Here is a 15,651-nt window from a genome sequence, read left to right on the forward strand (position 1 = left end):
GAGCGGGCAGGACCTGTCGGGGTTAGTTTGTGCCGAGGTTCCGTCTGTCGAGGCTGCCGGAGCGTGTCTGTGTCCTGCCCAGTCTGTTTCTGCAGGTTCGGTGTGCCGGGCGGACTGCTGCTGGCCCGCGACTTAGACATGCGGGCATCAGCGGGTGTCCTCGGGGCGGCCTCTGTGTTTCCCGTGAGCGAGCCCTGCCCCTTGGGCCCTCTCATTCCCACCCTAGTGTCGTGGGACACAGCAGGCTCTACTTGCAACCTCGGGCTTCCTTTCGGGGGGCCCCTCCTCTCCAGCTGCCTGAGGTGGGTGTCCGACGCCCCGGGTGCTGTGGGAGGAGGCAGGGGCGCATGGCCGGGGCTGGGGAAGTGTCCCCTGACTGCACAGCGCCTGGAGCCTCACCTCGGATCGCGTCTGTCCTCCCAGCAGAGGCTTCTAGGTCCTCTTTCTCGGCCTTGTCAGTCGATGCTGAAAAATCTGCTTTTCTCTTTTTGCTGCGGCAGTTAAAGCCCAGAGACCAGCTGTTTACACTGGTGACTAAGTGCTCATTTGTCTTAACTCTTTGTGACTTGAGGTTGAGGCTTTTTAAAATTGCATCGAAGAGTCAGCCAGGAATAGGCATCATGGTAAAATGAAATATAAAATGCTGGTTTTTGTTTAAAAAAATCACAGCCTGTGTCATTTAAATTAAAACTTTGGAAAATGTTTTTCATAATTTTATTTTTTATTGTAGGATCGGTATGCTACAGTAAATAGTTCAGGTGTACCAACATTGTAATTCAATACTTGCATACACCACATAGTGAGTAAATAAAAACTTAAAAAAAATTTTTGAAACAGAACCTAACAGGCTTTTGACAAAAACTTTTGGTGATTTCTTTGTGTGAAGTACTTCAGTTTTCATTTTCTCACATGTCCATCTAATTCTCTAGGACTGGTTTCAGAGGTCACCACAGCCTGCGGACGTGTCTTCACTTTCCCGTTAGTCCTAATCACATCGTGCTAAGGGAGTGACATGTTGCTTTTAGAACTTGAAAGATGTGTGATTCGGACAAACCCAAAATTAAGTGAGAAGTCAGTGCCCAGTTAGTGTTTGCACACATTAAACCTTTTGTCTTGGTGGGGTAGTGTTTAAAGAACACGTTAGTTACTTCTTGACATAATTCCCAGGTTGCTCTTAAGAGATGTGATTCTAGAACTTATTGAATCTGCATCGAGGAAATAGATGTTCCTAACACATTTCTAGAACTCTTTATCTTGCAAAACAAACTGTTTCTGTTAAACACTAAGTCCCCACCTCTCCTCCCAGCCCCTGTGAACCGCCGTCTGCTTTCTCTTCCAGTGAACGCTCTAGGTGCCTCGCGTAAGTGGGATCCTAGAATATCTGTCCTTTCGTCACTGGCTTGGTCGCTGAGCTTAATCTCCTCAAGGTCCATCTCTGTCGTACCATGTGCTATAAAGGTCCTTCCTTTTTAACACCGAATAATATTCCATTGTATTGACGGGCCTCTTTTTCCTCCCTTGGTGGAAGTCTGGTCGCTTCTACCTCTTGGCTGTTGTGAATAACGCTGCTGTAAACGTACCTCTTTGAGACCTTGCTGTCCATTCTTCGGAACGTACGCTGTACAGCGGGATTGCTGGCGGGGGTGGTGGTTCTGTTTTTAATGTTTCAAGAACTGCCGGGCTGTTTTCAGCCACAGCCGCGCCACCGGTGTCTAGTGTTCCAGTCTCTCCGCACTCGGCCAGCACTCGTCTTCACTGTGAACGTGGCACCTGATGGCTGTGGCGTGATGGGTGTCTCATCATGGTTTTGATTTACATTTCTCTAACATTTGGTGATGTTGAGCATCTTTTCACATGTGTTTTGGACCCATTACCTTGGGAGAAATGTCTCATTTGTCTATATTTGTTTTGTTGCCTGTGCTTTTCATATGTAAGAAATTGCTAAGTCCAGTGTCACAAAGGTTTTTGCCTGTGTTTTTTTCTTTTAGGAGTTTTATAGTTTTGGATCTTACATTTGGGTTTTGAGCCCATTTTGAGTTAATTTTTATACATGATGTAAGTTTCTAACTTCGGTCTTTGCAGGTGGACATCTCGTTTTCCCAGCAGCATTTCTTGAAGAGACTTTCTCCCAATGGGGGCGTGGGCAGGGGCAGGGTCAGCTTTTGTTTAATAGCAAGTTATTCAAAGTTTCATTAAGCTCTGGTCTGGTGCAGTCCTCAGTCAAGGGCGTGTGCTGAGGCCAGATGTTAACTGGCAGCTCCTCTTCCTGTTGTTGGCGACTGGTTCGTGGGAGCCAGGGTGGTGGCCGCGGTTGCTGATGCTGGTGTCCTGCGCTGTAGGGCAGGGAAACAGGGGCTCTTGGGGGTCTGGGGCCGCATGCCTTGCCCAGGAGTGAGCCGCTGTGGCTGCTGGGTTTGGGCCACGGCCACACGTGTGGAAGCAGAATCACCGAGGCAGCTCGTGGCAGCGGAGTGCCGAGCGACGCAACAGCAAGCTTCACCATGGGCCGTGTTGGTCACCCAGGGCCAGGGCTTCTCCCGATGTAGTGCGGCTCACCGCACAGGGAAAAGTCCTTCTTAGGGTAGCCCCTAATTTTTAGGGGGTGGGTCCCTCACTTGCCTTTGCTGTGCCCTTGCTGTCCTAGGAGCTCACGGTCATTCCAGACCAGAGTGCAAGCTTGAGGAGAACCGGGTGGGCAGTCCTGCTCCGTGACAGACCACGTGGAGTGTGTTGGCTTCACGAGCCCACACTCCTCAGCGGACTCCCATGGCGTCTCCCAGAGAGGACTGGGCTCCTTCTGGCACAGGGGACACCAGACAGTCTGACGTTTCCCTCTTCATGGGATCCGTGGACATTTCTGAGCACTTCAGACTCAGTGGAAGAAGCGTTTCAAATGATAAATGAGAACCTCAGTCATTGCACTGAGGGTTTAGCTCACTTTCTCGGAGCTGACAGATTTTGCTGCACCGTAAAATGTGAATTGAGGTATTTCATACATTTTGCCACATGGGCTTCTTAGGGTGCTGTGCGCTCAGTGTTTATCCATGAAAACAGTCGGCGGGTGGCAGGTGCCGGGAGAAGTCTGAAGCCACAGCTAGTACTTTCCATAGCCGTCACCGTGCTCGTCACTGTGCTTGTTTCTGCTGGTGCTGACGTGCTGTGAATTACTGGTTACAAATGAAATGCTGATTGTAACGTTTTCACCTTTTTTCTTTTTTTTTTAAATTGTAAAGTATACATACTAATTTCTTTTTAATGCCATTTCAGAATTTCTAGAAGGAGGAGTTGGCCATGTTGAAATGTTATTCCGCTGCAACTATTTGGCTTTAGTCGGTGGTGGGAAAAAGCCGAAGTACCCGCCCAACAAAGGTAAAGGCATCGTGCACCCAGCAGTCACGCCTCCCGCGTCGTGCTGTCTGGACTTGCTGGAGTCCCGTGTGTCTGTGGCCATGTGGTCGGCCCGTAGTGCTGTGAGGAGAAGCGGACCAGCCACTGAGAAGTCGGCATCCAGGAGAGTCTGGTCTCCAGTGTTCCCAGGAGAAATGTGTGACAAGGGCCACCGGCTCCTGTTGACACAGCGTGTGCTTCCCCATGAACGCTGGCCAGATGGGGCCTCTGGACCCCATGTCACCCTGGTGGCAGAAGAGTCCTGAGCTGGTTTTAACGTGCAGTGTGGGGAGGTTGTTCTGTGTGAGCCTCTGGTTCACCGAGTCGTGAGTTCGGTCACCACACAGAGCAGAAGCCAGCGTGGCTCAAGGTTCAAGGGTGTGGTTGGTGGCATGTGTGCGTAAGTCAGAGTGTGTGCATGTGAGTGAGTGTGTGTGCCAGGAGAGCGCAGTGAAGGGTCTGGCTCCTGTGGTGAAGAGGAACAGATAAGCTCACCGACCATCGCTGTGCCCTTCGCCCTGTGAACTAGACCTCAGGTGGGGGAAGGGAAGGAGGCTGGGGGGCAAGGGTCCAGGTGGCTGATGGGCCGGTCCAGGGCCCTGAGTACCCAGTTGGAGGGTGATCAGGGAGCTATGCCAGCAGATTTTGGGTGGAAGCGGGGTGGGAGGCAGGGCCAAGACGCCAGGGAGGGGGCAGAGGTAGGAGGCGGCATGGGGAGGTTGTGAGCGGAGACTGGTGGTCCTCAGGGGCATGCATCGGACACAGGCGGAGGCGGTGAGCCCCAAGGAGGAGTCCATGGGCCAGTGACCTGACCATCCACTGGCAGCCTGGGGACAATGCTGAGATATAGCTGCTGGTGACAGGTTCCAGGGGAGGTGGGAGGGGGTAGGCCGTGCTCCTTCAGAGTTTGGTGGGGACAGGCAGAGGGAGTGAGGGCTGTCCCCCATGAGGGGAACAGTGGGTGGGGGTCTCCCAGGGTGTGCCCAGGCACGAGGGCAAGCTGAGCCCCGCCGCAGCGGAAGGAGGATTGCCAGGGGGCGGGGGCAGCGTGGGGAGGCCCAGCGCCCGAGAAGACCTGGGCACGCTCGAGCCCACAGGAGCCTGGGGGACTGTGCGAGGGTGATGCGGGAATGAGGCTGCCCTCCGGTGGGGGCTCACCCTGAGGGCTCCTCCTGAGCACTGTGTGCTGACCCCCCACGCCTGTCCCAGAGGCTGCGGGTCTGAAAGCTGCTGTCCAGGTCATTGCCGGCACGGGCCAGTGAGCAGAGTCCATGGCTGTGAGTCCTGGAGGAAGTCACCCAGAAGTGACATGGAGCAGCCGTGCTCGGAAGGTGGGGGCGGGCTGTTGCAGTAGAGTGTGGGTGCTTTCCTCGGGCCTCTTGGGGCTGCGCAGACACCCTGCAGCCGGGTGGTCCTGTTTCGTCATGAAGATTGTGCTGGCCACTGATTAGCAGAGGGCGTCGGGGCCTGGCCCCACCAGTGGCCCTGCGGTGGGGGCGTTCCAGGCCCTCAGGGGAGCCGTCCAGTAGTAATCCCCGGGCCTCCTTGCCTTACACATCCTATTCTTAGTAAAGAAATGCCAGGAATGGAAGTGTCTTGGAAATTTACAGACTTAGAAAAAAACAATTTTCTAAAAGATAGAAATTTCTTGACAGTGGAGTTCACCCAGGTCTGTGACCCCCTTGACACGGTTCGCCTGCGGGGTTCGGCCTGGTTGGGGCCAGTTCGCTTTCGTTGTTGAATGACAGAGTTTGGGGTCAGCCGGCAGAGCCCGAGGAGGCTGCCTTTTGGGTTACTGCACAGGCCTTGGAGCGGACGTGCCCTTTGCCCAGCAGGCCTGGGCCGAGCTGCCTTGACTGGGGAGCCATCCTGCTCGCCGAGGGCGGCGCCCCTGCCCTTGGGCGCTGACCTCACAGACGGGCTCCGCGAAGAGGGCGTTTCAAAGGAGTGGCAAGAATGAAGTCCCCTTTTCGTTTTAAATGTTGTCGCCTTTTAATTAACCTTCAATAGTCAAAAAGTTGCATGTTATTTAGTAACAGTTTGGTAGTTCTTTTAGGCTAGTGGTAAATTATCTCTTGATTTGAGAGTCGTGCTGGCAAAATGTAAATTGAATGTGGCCTCCAGGATTTGTGTTCGTCGTGGTAGAAGGGCCTGCAGGGGAGGTACCTGCTCCTTTCTAGCCCTGGTCACCTTGCTAATGACCTACCTGCTGAAGGAAAAACATGTGCTTCCCCTGACCTCACACCCTTTGTAGACGGCTGTTCAAATGGAGGCGACAGAAATGGCCAGCATGCTCCCTGCCTCCCCCAGCACTGCCGGTCAGCATTCTCACCGGTGCGGTCCATGGCCTGTTAGGGACCAGGCCGCACAGCAGGAAGTGAGTGACAGGCTGGCAAGCGAAGCTTCAGCTATATCTGCAGCTGCTCCCCAGCGCTGGCATCACCGCCTCAGACCATCAGGCGTTTGACGCTCTTAGTTAGCACCAGTCCCTGGTGCCACAAAGGTTGGGGACTGCTGCTTGGAATGCAAACCACTAATCACTCCTAAAACACTTCTGAACTTGAACAAGACAAGAGCAGGCAGGTGGGGTTAGGAGATGCACAGCCTGGTTTTTGTGCATCTGACGTCGCAGTAGAGCTGAGACCTTGCTTTTCTGGATCCAGGTTTTTCTCTAGCACTTAACTCTTCGTGACTGTGGTTAGGGTTTTGGGCCCCGCCAAGTCGGAGCACTAGAAGTGCGGTGGGGAGAAGTGTCCCTGGACACTAGGCTAGAGTTGGCAGACAGGAGACCGAAGCGTGTGTGGATGCGTGTGCATGGGCGCGTGTGTCAGAGACAGGTGAGCTGCCTGGGGTGCTGACCTGGGAGGGTGGGGCGGGTGGAGGGTGAAGCCCCGGGAGCCGCTTTGGGGTGGCTCTGAGACCCGGCTGTGGCATGGGGAGCACCACCTCTGCCTGGTGAGGCGACCATGGCCTCAGGACCCTGCAGAGCAGCCTGGTCGTTGTCACGTTCATGCGTTCTTTCTGCCGTTGCAGTGATGATCTGGGACGACCTGAAGAAGAAGACCGTCATTGAAATCGAGTTTTCTACGGAGGTCAAGGCCGTGAAACTGCGGCGAGACCGGTAGGTTTGACGCCTGATTTCGCAGTGGGGCGTCACTTTCTCTGACGTTGGCGGAAATGCTTCCCTACTGCAGGAAGTAGGCGTTCAGGAAAATGATGAATTAAATGCAGAGAACAGTCTGTGGCCACGCCACCCTGAATGCGCCCTATCCCGTCTGATTTCGGAAGCTCAACAGGGTCGGGCCTGGTTAGTACTTGGATGGGAGACCACCCAGGAAGACCAGGTGCTGTAGGCGTAAAAAATAAAAAGCAAAGGATTGTAAGCTGACAAGGTCCTTGCAATCTGTGAGGTCAACCACAGGTTGCCTCCCCTAAAAAAAAAAAATGCAGAGACCATAGTTTATGAGCCGGAGAGCGTACAGATTGCTCACACTGCTGCAGGGAAGGCTGTGAATCCCACCAGCTTCACAGGGCGAGCAGGTGGCAGGCGTGGGCTGGGCCCTCGATGGCTCAGCCCTCAGCATCCCCGGCCGATAGGTGCAGGTCTAGGACCCGCGTTGGGAACTTTGAGTTGCCTCACTCTTAGTCCGTGCTTTCTTAAAAGCGGCCTCAGTGAAAGTTTGCAGAGTGACGGTAAAGGAGGGTGTGGAAACTCCTCAGCGAGGGTCACTGACCCTCACCTGCCGAAAGCCCAGCCATTGCCTTCCTGGCGTTTAGGGGAACATGGAGGGTTTTCTGAGTAGGTGAGTAAGACAGCAACGTTTCGTTCATTTGGATTTGATTTGACATGATTTACATGTTGCACTCAGCTGTGGGAGGACAAAGACACTGAACAGGGTGAATGTCATCCTTGTGTTCTTAGGTTTGTCACTTCCAGCGATGTCACTATTTAGGGACTCAATGCAAATGCTGGAGCCACTTCCTGGCACTTCTAAATTTTCATGACATTGAAAAGCACCCAGAAACCTACTTTCTGCCCCCGCTGTTCTACTTGGTTCTTTCTCCAGACGGACTGTTTGGTGGTGATGCCTCTTTAAACCTCGGAGAGGTCTGCCAGCCTGTACGCGACGTCAGTGCCCAGGTGGCTCACAGGCATCCTGTTCTAAGACCTCTCCTGCAGGGGCCCCTCATTCAAGAAACGAGCCTTTGTGTGTGGTGTTTGGAGCGTTTCCGAGCTTCAAAGTGCTAACAAAAATCACAAAGTGTTTGATTTCACTTTTGGGGAGAGGAATTCTGATTGTGTTTTTTTCCCCCCAGAATTGTGGTGGTTTTGGACTCTATGATTAAGGTGTTTACATTTACACACAACCCCCATCAATTGCACGTCTTTGAAACCTGCTATAACCCTAAAGGTAAGAAGCCCCAAGCGGGCCCAGGCGGGGACGCTGACCCGGGTGACTGCCATCCTCCAGGCGGGGCCTCTGAGCCCCGGTGCCGTGGCGAGCTGGGTCCTGAGGCACGGGCCTTGGGCTGGGAGACACCGGCTTTTGGCTTTTCCTTCTGCGCCCTGCCTCCTGGGTGATGGAGGCAGTGGTCCTGAGACCTCGCCTCCTGTCAGTCACGGGGCGAGGGCCGCTTTCAGGGGTTTTCTCGCGGTGGCCCCCAGGGCCCGCCTCTACCCAGTTCTGAGACATTTCCTTCCCTCTTTCTTCTGGAGGGCGATATTGGTGGCAGACGTCATTACTCATTTTATCAGCTTGATTGCTGTTTAAGATTTTTGGTTTTTTCCTCCTAGCTTTATTGAGGTATAATTTACATAAAACTCACGGATTTTGAGTTTATCATTTGATAAGTCTTGGTAATTGTAAACTGTTGTAATTACCACCACAGTCAGCACAGCACAGCCCATCACCTAAAAAATTTCTCAGGCGGTTCCCTCCCCGACCTGCCCATCAGACTTCACTTTTCCAGACGTGCTCGATGCCCTTCCCTTGGCTCCGTGTTTAGATTCCTCCGTGTTGCGTGCGTGGCGTTCTTTGCTCCTTGTTACTGCCGGGCACTAGCACGTGGTGTGGCTGTACCACAGTGCCTCGCCGTCCCGGGCTTCTGGCGGCTGTGACTAGCAGCTGCCGCGAGGGCTCAGCTTCCACTCTGGGTGTGGATAGGTTTCTGTTTCTCTCGAGTGAGTACCGGAGCGTGTAATTGCTGGGGTGTGTTGTGAACAAGTGTCTAACACTGTAAAACACAAAAACATTCGCCAAAGCGGCTGTGTCATTTTGCATTCCCATCGGTGACTTACAAGCATCCCAGTTGCAACGTGTCGTTGCCAGCACTTGGTATTGTTAGTCTTTTTAACTTCAGACATGTGGCTGTGATGATAGTATCTCTTCGAGGATGAATGACCTGGAGCATTGTTTGGTGTGCTTGTTGCCATTTGTAGGTCTGTTGTGAAGGTTTTCAAGTCTTTTGCCCATTTTAGAATCGTGTATCTCATTACTGAGCCATAAGAACTCTTCCTGTATTCTAGATAGAGCCCTTGGTCTGGCATACTTCTGCAGGTATTTTCAGTTGGTCTGTGGCTTTCTGCAGAACAAAGATTTTCTTTTATGTTTTCTTGTAGACGTTTAGTAACTTTAGATCACAAGTCTTTGATCCATTTCGAGTTAATTTTTGTATATGGCATAAGGCAAAGGCCCAGGTTCTTTTTTTTCTGTATGGATATCCAGTTTCTAGTACCATTTGTTAAAAAGACTATTTTTCTGCATTGAATTACCTTGGCAGCCCCCCCCCCCTTTTTTTTTAATCAAATAAGTGTAAGGCTTTTCTGGATCCTTCATTCTGTTCCAGTGATCCGTGTTTCTGCCCTTAGGCCAATACCATGCTGCCTTGATTTCTGGAGCTTTAAAATAATTCTTGAAGTCAGGTACTCTAAATTCTCCAATCCTGTTCTTATTTTATAAAAAACTGTTTTGGCCATTCTAGGACCTTTGCTTTTTCTTACAACTTTGAGTGTCTGCTTGCCTGTTCCTTCAGGAACGCCTGCAGAGACTATAATTGTGACAGTATCGGCTGTCAGTGTCAGTTCCAGTCTGTGACCTGATGTAGCTCTGTCCATCCAGTCTCCAGTTTTCCTTTGCCATGTGTCCGTGTCCCATACATCTGTCGTTAAATTTGTAGTGCTTTGTTTTCTTACGCTATTGCTAATGGATTGATTTCAGGCTTTACAGCTTAAAGTTCTCAGTGGCAGGCACCGTGAAGGGAGGCATTCAATAAGTTCATTCAGTAGGTTCAGATGTTTCCAGTTATGAGACGATCTCATGGAAGGTAGCCGTGCTTGGCCCTCTCGTACCCTCTACAGTGGAAAGATTTTATGATTCTGATGTAAATGGAAACCACAAATAATCCCTATTTGATTTTCCTTGGGAGCCGGGGAGCGAAGAGCAGATTTGGACAGGGCTTTGCCTGTGGGAAAGCAGAGGCGTCGAAGATGCCCGGGGACCCCTGACAAGTGCTCTCTATCTCTCTTTAGGCCTCTGTGTCCTGTGCCCCAACAGTAACAACTCCCTCCTGGCCTTCCCGGGTACACACACGGGCCACGTGCAGCTCGTGGACCTGGCCAGCACCGAGAAGCCGCCCGTGGACATCCCTGCCCACGAGGGCGTCCTGAGCTGCATCGCCCTCAGCCTGCAGGGGACAAGAATTGCCACCGCGTCTGAAAAAGTGAGTGCGTTTCCCTGTCCGCGGGAAGGCCCAGTGCTCCTGTGCCTCAGCGTGTGGGCCCCTGAGAGTCCAGGCTCCAGGCAGCGAATCTAGTGGTCTGGTCTCTGGGAAGTATTATGAAGGTGCCATTTTGCTAGACAGGGAACCGATGGCACTTACAGGACAGGTCAGCCTGGCCTTGGTGTTCCCTTAGGTGCGCACCAGGGAGCCAGAAGCACGGGGTTAGTCAAAGGCCTGCCCACGGGCCCAGGCACCAGGCTTCCCTCACTCCGTCCGGCCCCTGCCTGGTGCTGTCCGACTGAAGAGCCACTAGCCCTTCTTGGAAACAACAGAGGGGAAGTTGGGTTTTAGATGATGTGGGTGTTTGGGGGAAGGGTTGTGTGGGCTAGCGGGTTTGTGAGTGTAAGTCATTTAAACTGACTATTGATAATGAAACACTTCCCTGTTTTTCAAAGGGGACCCTTATAAGAATATTTGATACTTCATCAGGGCATTTAATCCAGGAACTGCGAAGAGGGTCTCAAGCAGCTAACATTTACTGGTAAGGACACGCATCGTTTCACCCAGGAGGAGGCTGTTCCTTTGGGCTGATGCAGTGAAATGGGCCCCTGTGATTCGGAGGGAACGTCTAGGCTGGGCTTTTCTCACCTGAGTGGCATGTGGGGGCAGGGACTGCAGAGACCACGTGCAGGAAGCCCTCTCGTCACTGGCGTCCAGCTTAGTCAGTGTGCCCACGGGAGCACTGCGGCATGCTGGGTCGTCTGAGTTGGGGCGTGTCTGAGCACCGCTGTCCTGGGTGCGGGGAGCCAAGGTGGGAGGCGTTGGGTCGGTGGGCTTCGTGCCGAGGTGGACTGGGCTCCTGCCTCCCCCACGAAACCCGAGGCTGCCTGCTTTCTCTGCAGCATTAACTTCAATCAGGACGCGTCCCTCATCTGCGTGTCCAGTGACCACGGCACGGTGCACATTTTTGCTGCCGAAGATCCGAAGAGGAACAAGCAGTCTAGGTAGGCCCCGGAGTGAAGGGACTGCGCCGGCTCAGTGTGCAGGGTCAGCACTGTCCCGGCCCTTCCTTCGTGTCTTCGAAGTCACTGCAGACCACACGGTGCTAAACAGCGACAGCGTCGCTTCCCTGTTGGGAGGAGGCGTCCGCCATGATCCAGGCACCAGCCCAACGGCCAAGCTTGCCCCCGAGCTCCGGTGCCATCTCTGCGCTGCGTTCAGGACATTCAGTGGCGGTAGAAGCCCATGCCCCTTCTGGTTCGGGTTGTTTCGGGGCTTATTGTAAAGCCACTTGTAAGGATTTGGTTTTTTCACGTGCAAAATGAGTTAAAAGCAAAACCACTGACGCCAGGACCGTACGAAGCTGCTGTGTCTTTAACTCCGCCCCGCGGACGTGACGCTCTTTCTTTTCTTTCTTGTCCTCGTAGTTTGGCGTCTGCCAGTTTCCTTCCAAAGTACTTCAGTTCCAAGTGGAGTTTCTCCAAGTTTCAGGTCCCCTCTGGCTCTCCGTGCATCTGTGCCTTTGGGACAGAGCCAAATGCTGTCCTCGGTAAGTGGTCCTTCTGGGCAGGAATGACACCCGACTGCCAGCCCAGGTGCTGTGGGCACCGCACTCTGTCCTGGGCGTGCAGTGCGTCCCGCTCAGTGTGCACAGACGTGTGGGGTGGTCCCGGCTCCCTGCCCTCCGCCGGGCTCCCCAGGGAGTCCTGGGGCAGGTCATGGGTCTTTGAAGTGACGACCGCCCACACCCCCAGGACAGCATGCTCGGTAAGGAGGGAGCCGCTGGCACCCGCAGGTTTGCCCACGTCAGCGGCTCCGTGCTCCGCGAGGCCACTCACAGTCAGCGCGGTGAGGGCCACTTGCTTTTAACTTGTGGGAGGGAATGTGAGTAAAACGGTTCCCTTCCGTCACAGCCATCTGCGCAGACGGAAGCTACTACAAGTTCCTGTTCAACCCCAAGGGAGAGTGCATCCGGGACGTGTACGCGCAGTTCCTGGAAATGACCGACGACAAGCTGTGACTTCCCCCGCGGTGCCGTCAGCACCCCTGGCCGAGCACCCCCGAAGTGCTGAGTGTGCCCCTCAAACTCCTGGGGCTGGTGCTGGCACCCTCGGGCCTCGTGGGTGACGGGTGGAGGGACTACGTGGGACCTTGGGCTTGAAGCCGCCTGCGCCGCCTGCTTTCCTGAGCAGGCCTTCACATTTCCAGTATTACAGAACCGCCGTCGGGGCCCTGTGGGCACGCGTGGCGCCAGTGCTGACGGTCATTGCTTCCTGGCACTTGCAGCCGGCGCTCCATGCAGAGCTGGGGGCCATGTTGAGAAAAAGACGGACAGGTTGGAGTCTGTTTCTGGCAACAGGTTCCACCGTTTTTATCGAGTTCGATGGGGAAGTGAACCAGCGTCTCCACGTTAGCTCTTAGAAGCAGATCTAGGTAGGTAGTGATGCCAGCGGCTTGCCTTAGAAAGGAGAAAGGAACTTTCTCCCATCTGAACACGGGGGAGACGCGGCCGGGCTAGGCAGCACAGGGGGCGTCTCCCCGATTCCCACGCCACAGCCGTCTTGGTGCCTGTCGTGAGCCTGTGCTTCGGGGGGTGTGCACAACCTGCCGGCGTCCCCATCTTCGAGCTATGGGAACTGGGGCGAACCCCAGGCCCACTGTGAGCAGTGTGCTCCGTGCACCGCCCGGGGTCTGCTGGCTCTGCTGGTGCAGCCCCAGGTGGAAACCGTTCCCTGTCGTGTGTGGGGACAGTAGGGCACAGACATTAAACTCAGTCGCAGGAGACAGCACCACTTAGATTGGAGGGCGTGCGGGAAACGCCTGTCGTCTCAGCGAGGCGTCTGTCGGCGTGGAGCGGAGCTGCAGCGCGTGCGCACGGCCCTTGCCGTCCTCCCAGCGTGAGAACAGCTGCACACTAACGTTTGAGAACGAGAGGCACATGACGTTTTTAACATTTGGTGACTGAGATAGGTTCCAGGCTCTATGTTGTACTACTTGAGGCATGTATTTTCTTAAATTCCCTTTGAAGAAACCTAATTTTATGGTTTTGATTTCAGGTTGCAAACGTTTAAAATCTGCAGCAGCAAGTCCTCCGTTTTGCGAGTTCTTTTCCTGTCATGTAATCAGCTAACTGTGGGTTTCAATGTAAAGTATGCATGTTACTTTTATGTGTATTTAATCATGAAATTTAATTTTGCACACTTATTTTTAATGTTTCTTTTAAATAAAAGTGACTAATTTTGTTGTACTCTGTACCCACCAAGGAAGAAGAATTGTATGTTACGAAAGCAAGCCCCTGGGTTTGAGGGCCCCGTGTGGGTGACGTTCGTTGGCTATACCGACTCTGACAGGCGAGCCTGGACTGTTTTGTGTGGTGCGGCTCTCACAGTGACTCTGCTCACACTTCAGCCCTCCATCCAGGGAGGGGAGTGTGAGGCACCCTTCCCATTGGCAGCAGTGCTAGTTCATGTCCCCTCAGACCCTGTAGTGTGAGTGTCCTCGCAGTGCCTGGGGACAGCTTTAGGACTGGTGAGGGAGCAGGGCGGACTCACGTGGCAGGCACACCCTACCCCATCAGAGCCCGCACTGAGCGCGCGAATGACAACGGACATGCCGTGTGATGCGTCAGGGAGCCCCGGCCAAGGGGTGCTGGAGTGAGCTGGGGAGCCACCCCGCCAGTGTGAGGCTCGTTTGTCCTCTGGGGGCGTCCATGTCTCGTCTGCAGGAGGCTCATGGAAGGCAGGTCAAGGGCCTGGGAGCCTGAGGCAGCCCTACGTGTGTGGCCTCGATTTTCCACCCTGGAGAGGTGGCCGGGGAATGGCAGCGTCCATGGTGTGGGGGCTGTCGGGCAGAGCTGTGGGTTCATTTAGAGTAGCAGGCTGTCTTTCAAGCTGGGACCGTGGATTTCAAGCCTGTGTCGAGAAGGGGTAGCTCTGAGCTGGGGCTCCCTGAACATGGGTGCAGACATGTGACTTCCAGAACTACCACCCCCCACCTCCGCCCCCCGCCCCAAGTGGCTAGCTTTGACAGCGGTAGTGCTTTGTCCACCAAGTGTCACTGCAAATGTTCCTTCTTGTGGCACAGCCTTCTGTCGGTCTTTCAGGCCCTGGCCAGGAGGGTTCTGCGCACCTCTCGGCCCCGTCTCTCCACCCCACAGGCTTCTAAAGTCCCTGTTCAGTGAGGCAGTTGCCTCGGCGCCCTGCAGCCTCCCGCCTGTTCTGTGGGGCCCGTCAGTGGCAGCGCCTTGCTTGGGGCACTACCTGGGTCTCAGGCTGTCGCGTAGGGTGGTGCCGATCCACGGCTCGCGGCTCTGCAGCGCTTCTCTCTGCAGCCAAACCGAGGGGAAAGGCCAGAGCTGACTTCACTGGGCTCTGGAAGCGGCGCTGGGTCGGCTACGACACTTCGGAACTTGTGCCGAAAGTCTGCTCAGGATGGATCAGAGAATACCACCCCAAACCAAAACGTCTGCTGTAAAATAAAGGCATCTAGAAAGAAGGTGAAGCTGGAACACTGCCCGCGTGCCACGTCCAGACGGCCACTCTCGGAAAGCCATCCGCCTTCTGGGATGGAGTTTAAAGTTTTCGGTTGCATTAGGGGGACCGCTCTTTACTTTAAAAAACTCATGAACATAGCAGGGTATACTTTAATTGTCCAAAGATGTGTATTTGTATTTTTTGTTACATAAAATTTGGAAATGGAAATCCCTGTGCATATGTGTTTGCACACTTGTCCTGTTTCTTTGGGATCATCTGCAATTGCCAAGCCATAGGTGCGCATGTGTAAGATTCGACAAATGCGTGCCACTTCTGTGGCCGTGATTCTCAGCTTCCACACCCATTTTCACCAGGATGAAGCTCTGAGCACGATCTTTTTAACGCTGATGCACAAAAAAAGACTCTGCCTCCAAGTCGGGTTGAATGTTCTGGAATTCCTCTGCTGGCCATGTGTAATTGATTTACAAATTGCTTATTCATGTCTTCGCCTATTTTTCTGTTGGTAGACTTCGTCTTTTTTGTGAGAACTCTCTATATAACCACCCGTTGTTATTTTTTCCACTTTGTTCGTTTGAGTTTGAGGATTTTTACTTATCTGTATGCATACCTTGAATCGTTACGTGGTCTTTTTCCTTGGTTTCCGGTATTGGTTCATTAAAACCGCATTTTTCATTGGGTGGTATTTTATGGGTTCTGTCTCCACAGTTCGCTCGAATGGAAAGTGATTTCAAAGACTGTGATGTGGTAAGGGTCCCGTTTCCCCGCACACCGCAGGCAGGCCATGCTCAGACACAGGGCGACCCTGATTCTGGTGCCCCTCGTCTGGGCCGTGCCGCTGCCCTGGTGTCTGTCGCGTCCTGCGTAGCACTCCGGCACTCGGAAGTGTTCTGCTCTGGCCAAGAGTACGCAGCCGCCTGCCACAGTGCCAGCTGTCGGCCGCTGCATCGTTTGCCCACCGACGTGGGGTGCTGCTTCGTGGAGAGGGGGACCCTGGTTCTGCCGCCCTTACGCGTTTCTTCCAGGTGAACTTTAAAGTAATAGCTGGAATAAT

General features: G+C 53.7%; 1 protein-coding gene and 1 pseudogene across 2 annotated transcripts in view; both read left to right on the plus strand.

The window, feature by feature from the left end:
- Positions 1 to 15,282, plus strand: part of WDR45B (WD repeat domain 45B) — a 24,130-nt gene extending 8,848 nt beyond the window's left edge. The window contains exons 3-11 of one of the 2 annotated variants that reach the window (XR_003046432.1): positions 3,268 to 3,369; positions 6,421 to 6,508; positions 7,705 to 7,799; positions 9,917 to 10,107; positions 10,563 to 10,648; positions 11,010 to 11,111; positions 11,535 to 11,656; positions 12,021 to 13,256; positions 13,371 to 15,282. Coding sequence is in view for 1 of the 2 variants with exons in the window: in XM_006912134.3 (XP_006912196.1) it covers positions 3,268 to 3,369; positions 6,421 to 6,508; positions 7,705 to 7,799; positions 9,917 to 10,107; positions 10,563 to 10,648; positions 11,010 to 11,111; positions 11,535 to 11,656; positions 12,021 to 12,127 (893 nt within the window). In the remaining variant the exon portion in view is untranslated. Of the gene's footprint in view, positions 1 to 3,267; positions 3,370 to 6,420; positions 6,509 to 7,704; positions 7,800 to 9,916; positions 10,108 to 10,562; positions 10,649 to 11,009; positions 11,112 to 11,534; positions 11,657 to 12,020 lie in introns of both variants that reach the window. The other variant, XM_006912134.3, reaches the window with a different exon arrangement.
- Positions 6,625 to 6,743, plus strand: LOC112480075 (annotated as a pseudogene).
- Positions 15,283 to 15,651: the final 369 nt, after the last annotated feature.

The sequence above is a fragment of the Pteropus alecto genome, unplaced genomic scaffold, assembly GCF_000325575.1.
Source record: "Pteropus alecto unplaced genomic scaffold, ASM32557v1 scaffold134, whole genome shotgun sequence".
Taxonomy (NCBI): domain Eukaryota; kingdom Metazoa; phylum Chordata; class Mammalia; order Chiroptera; family Pteropodidae; genus Pteropus; species Pteropus alecto.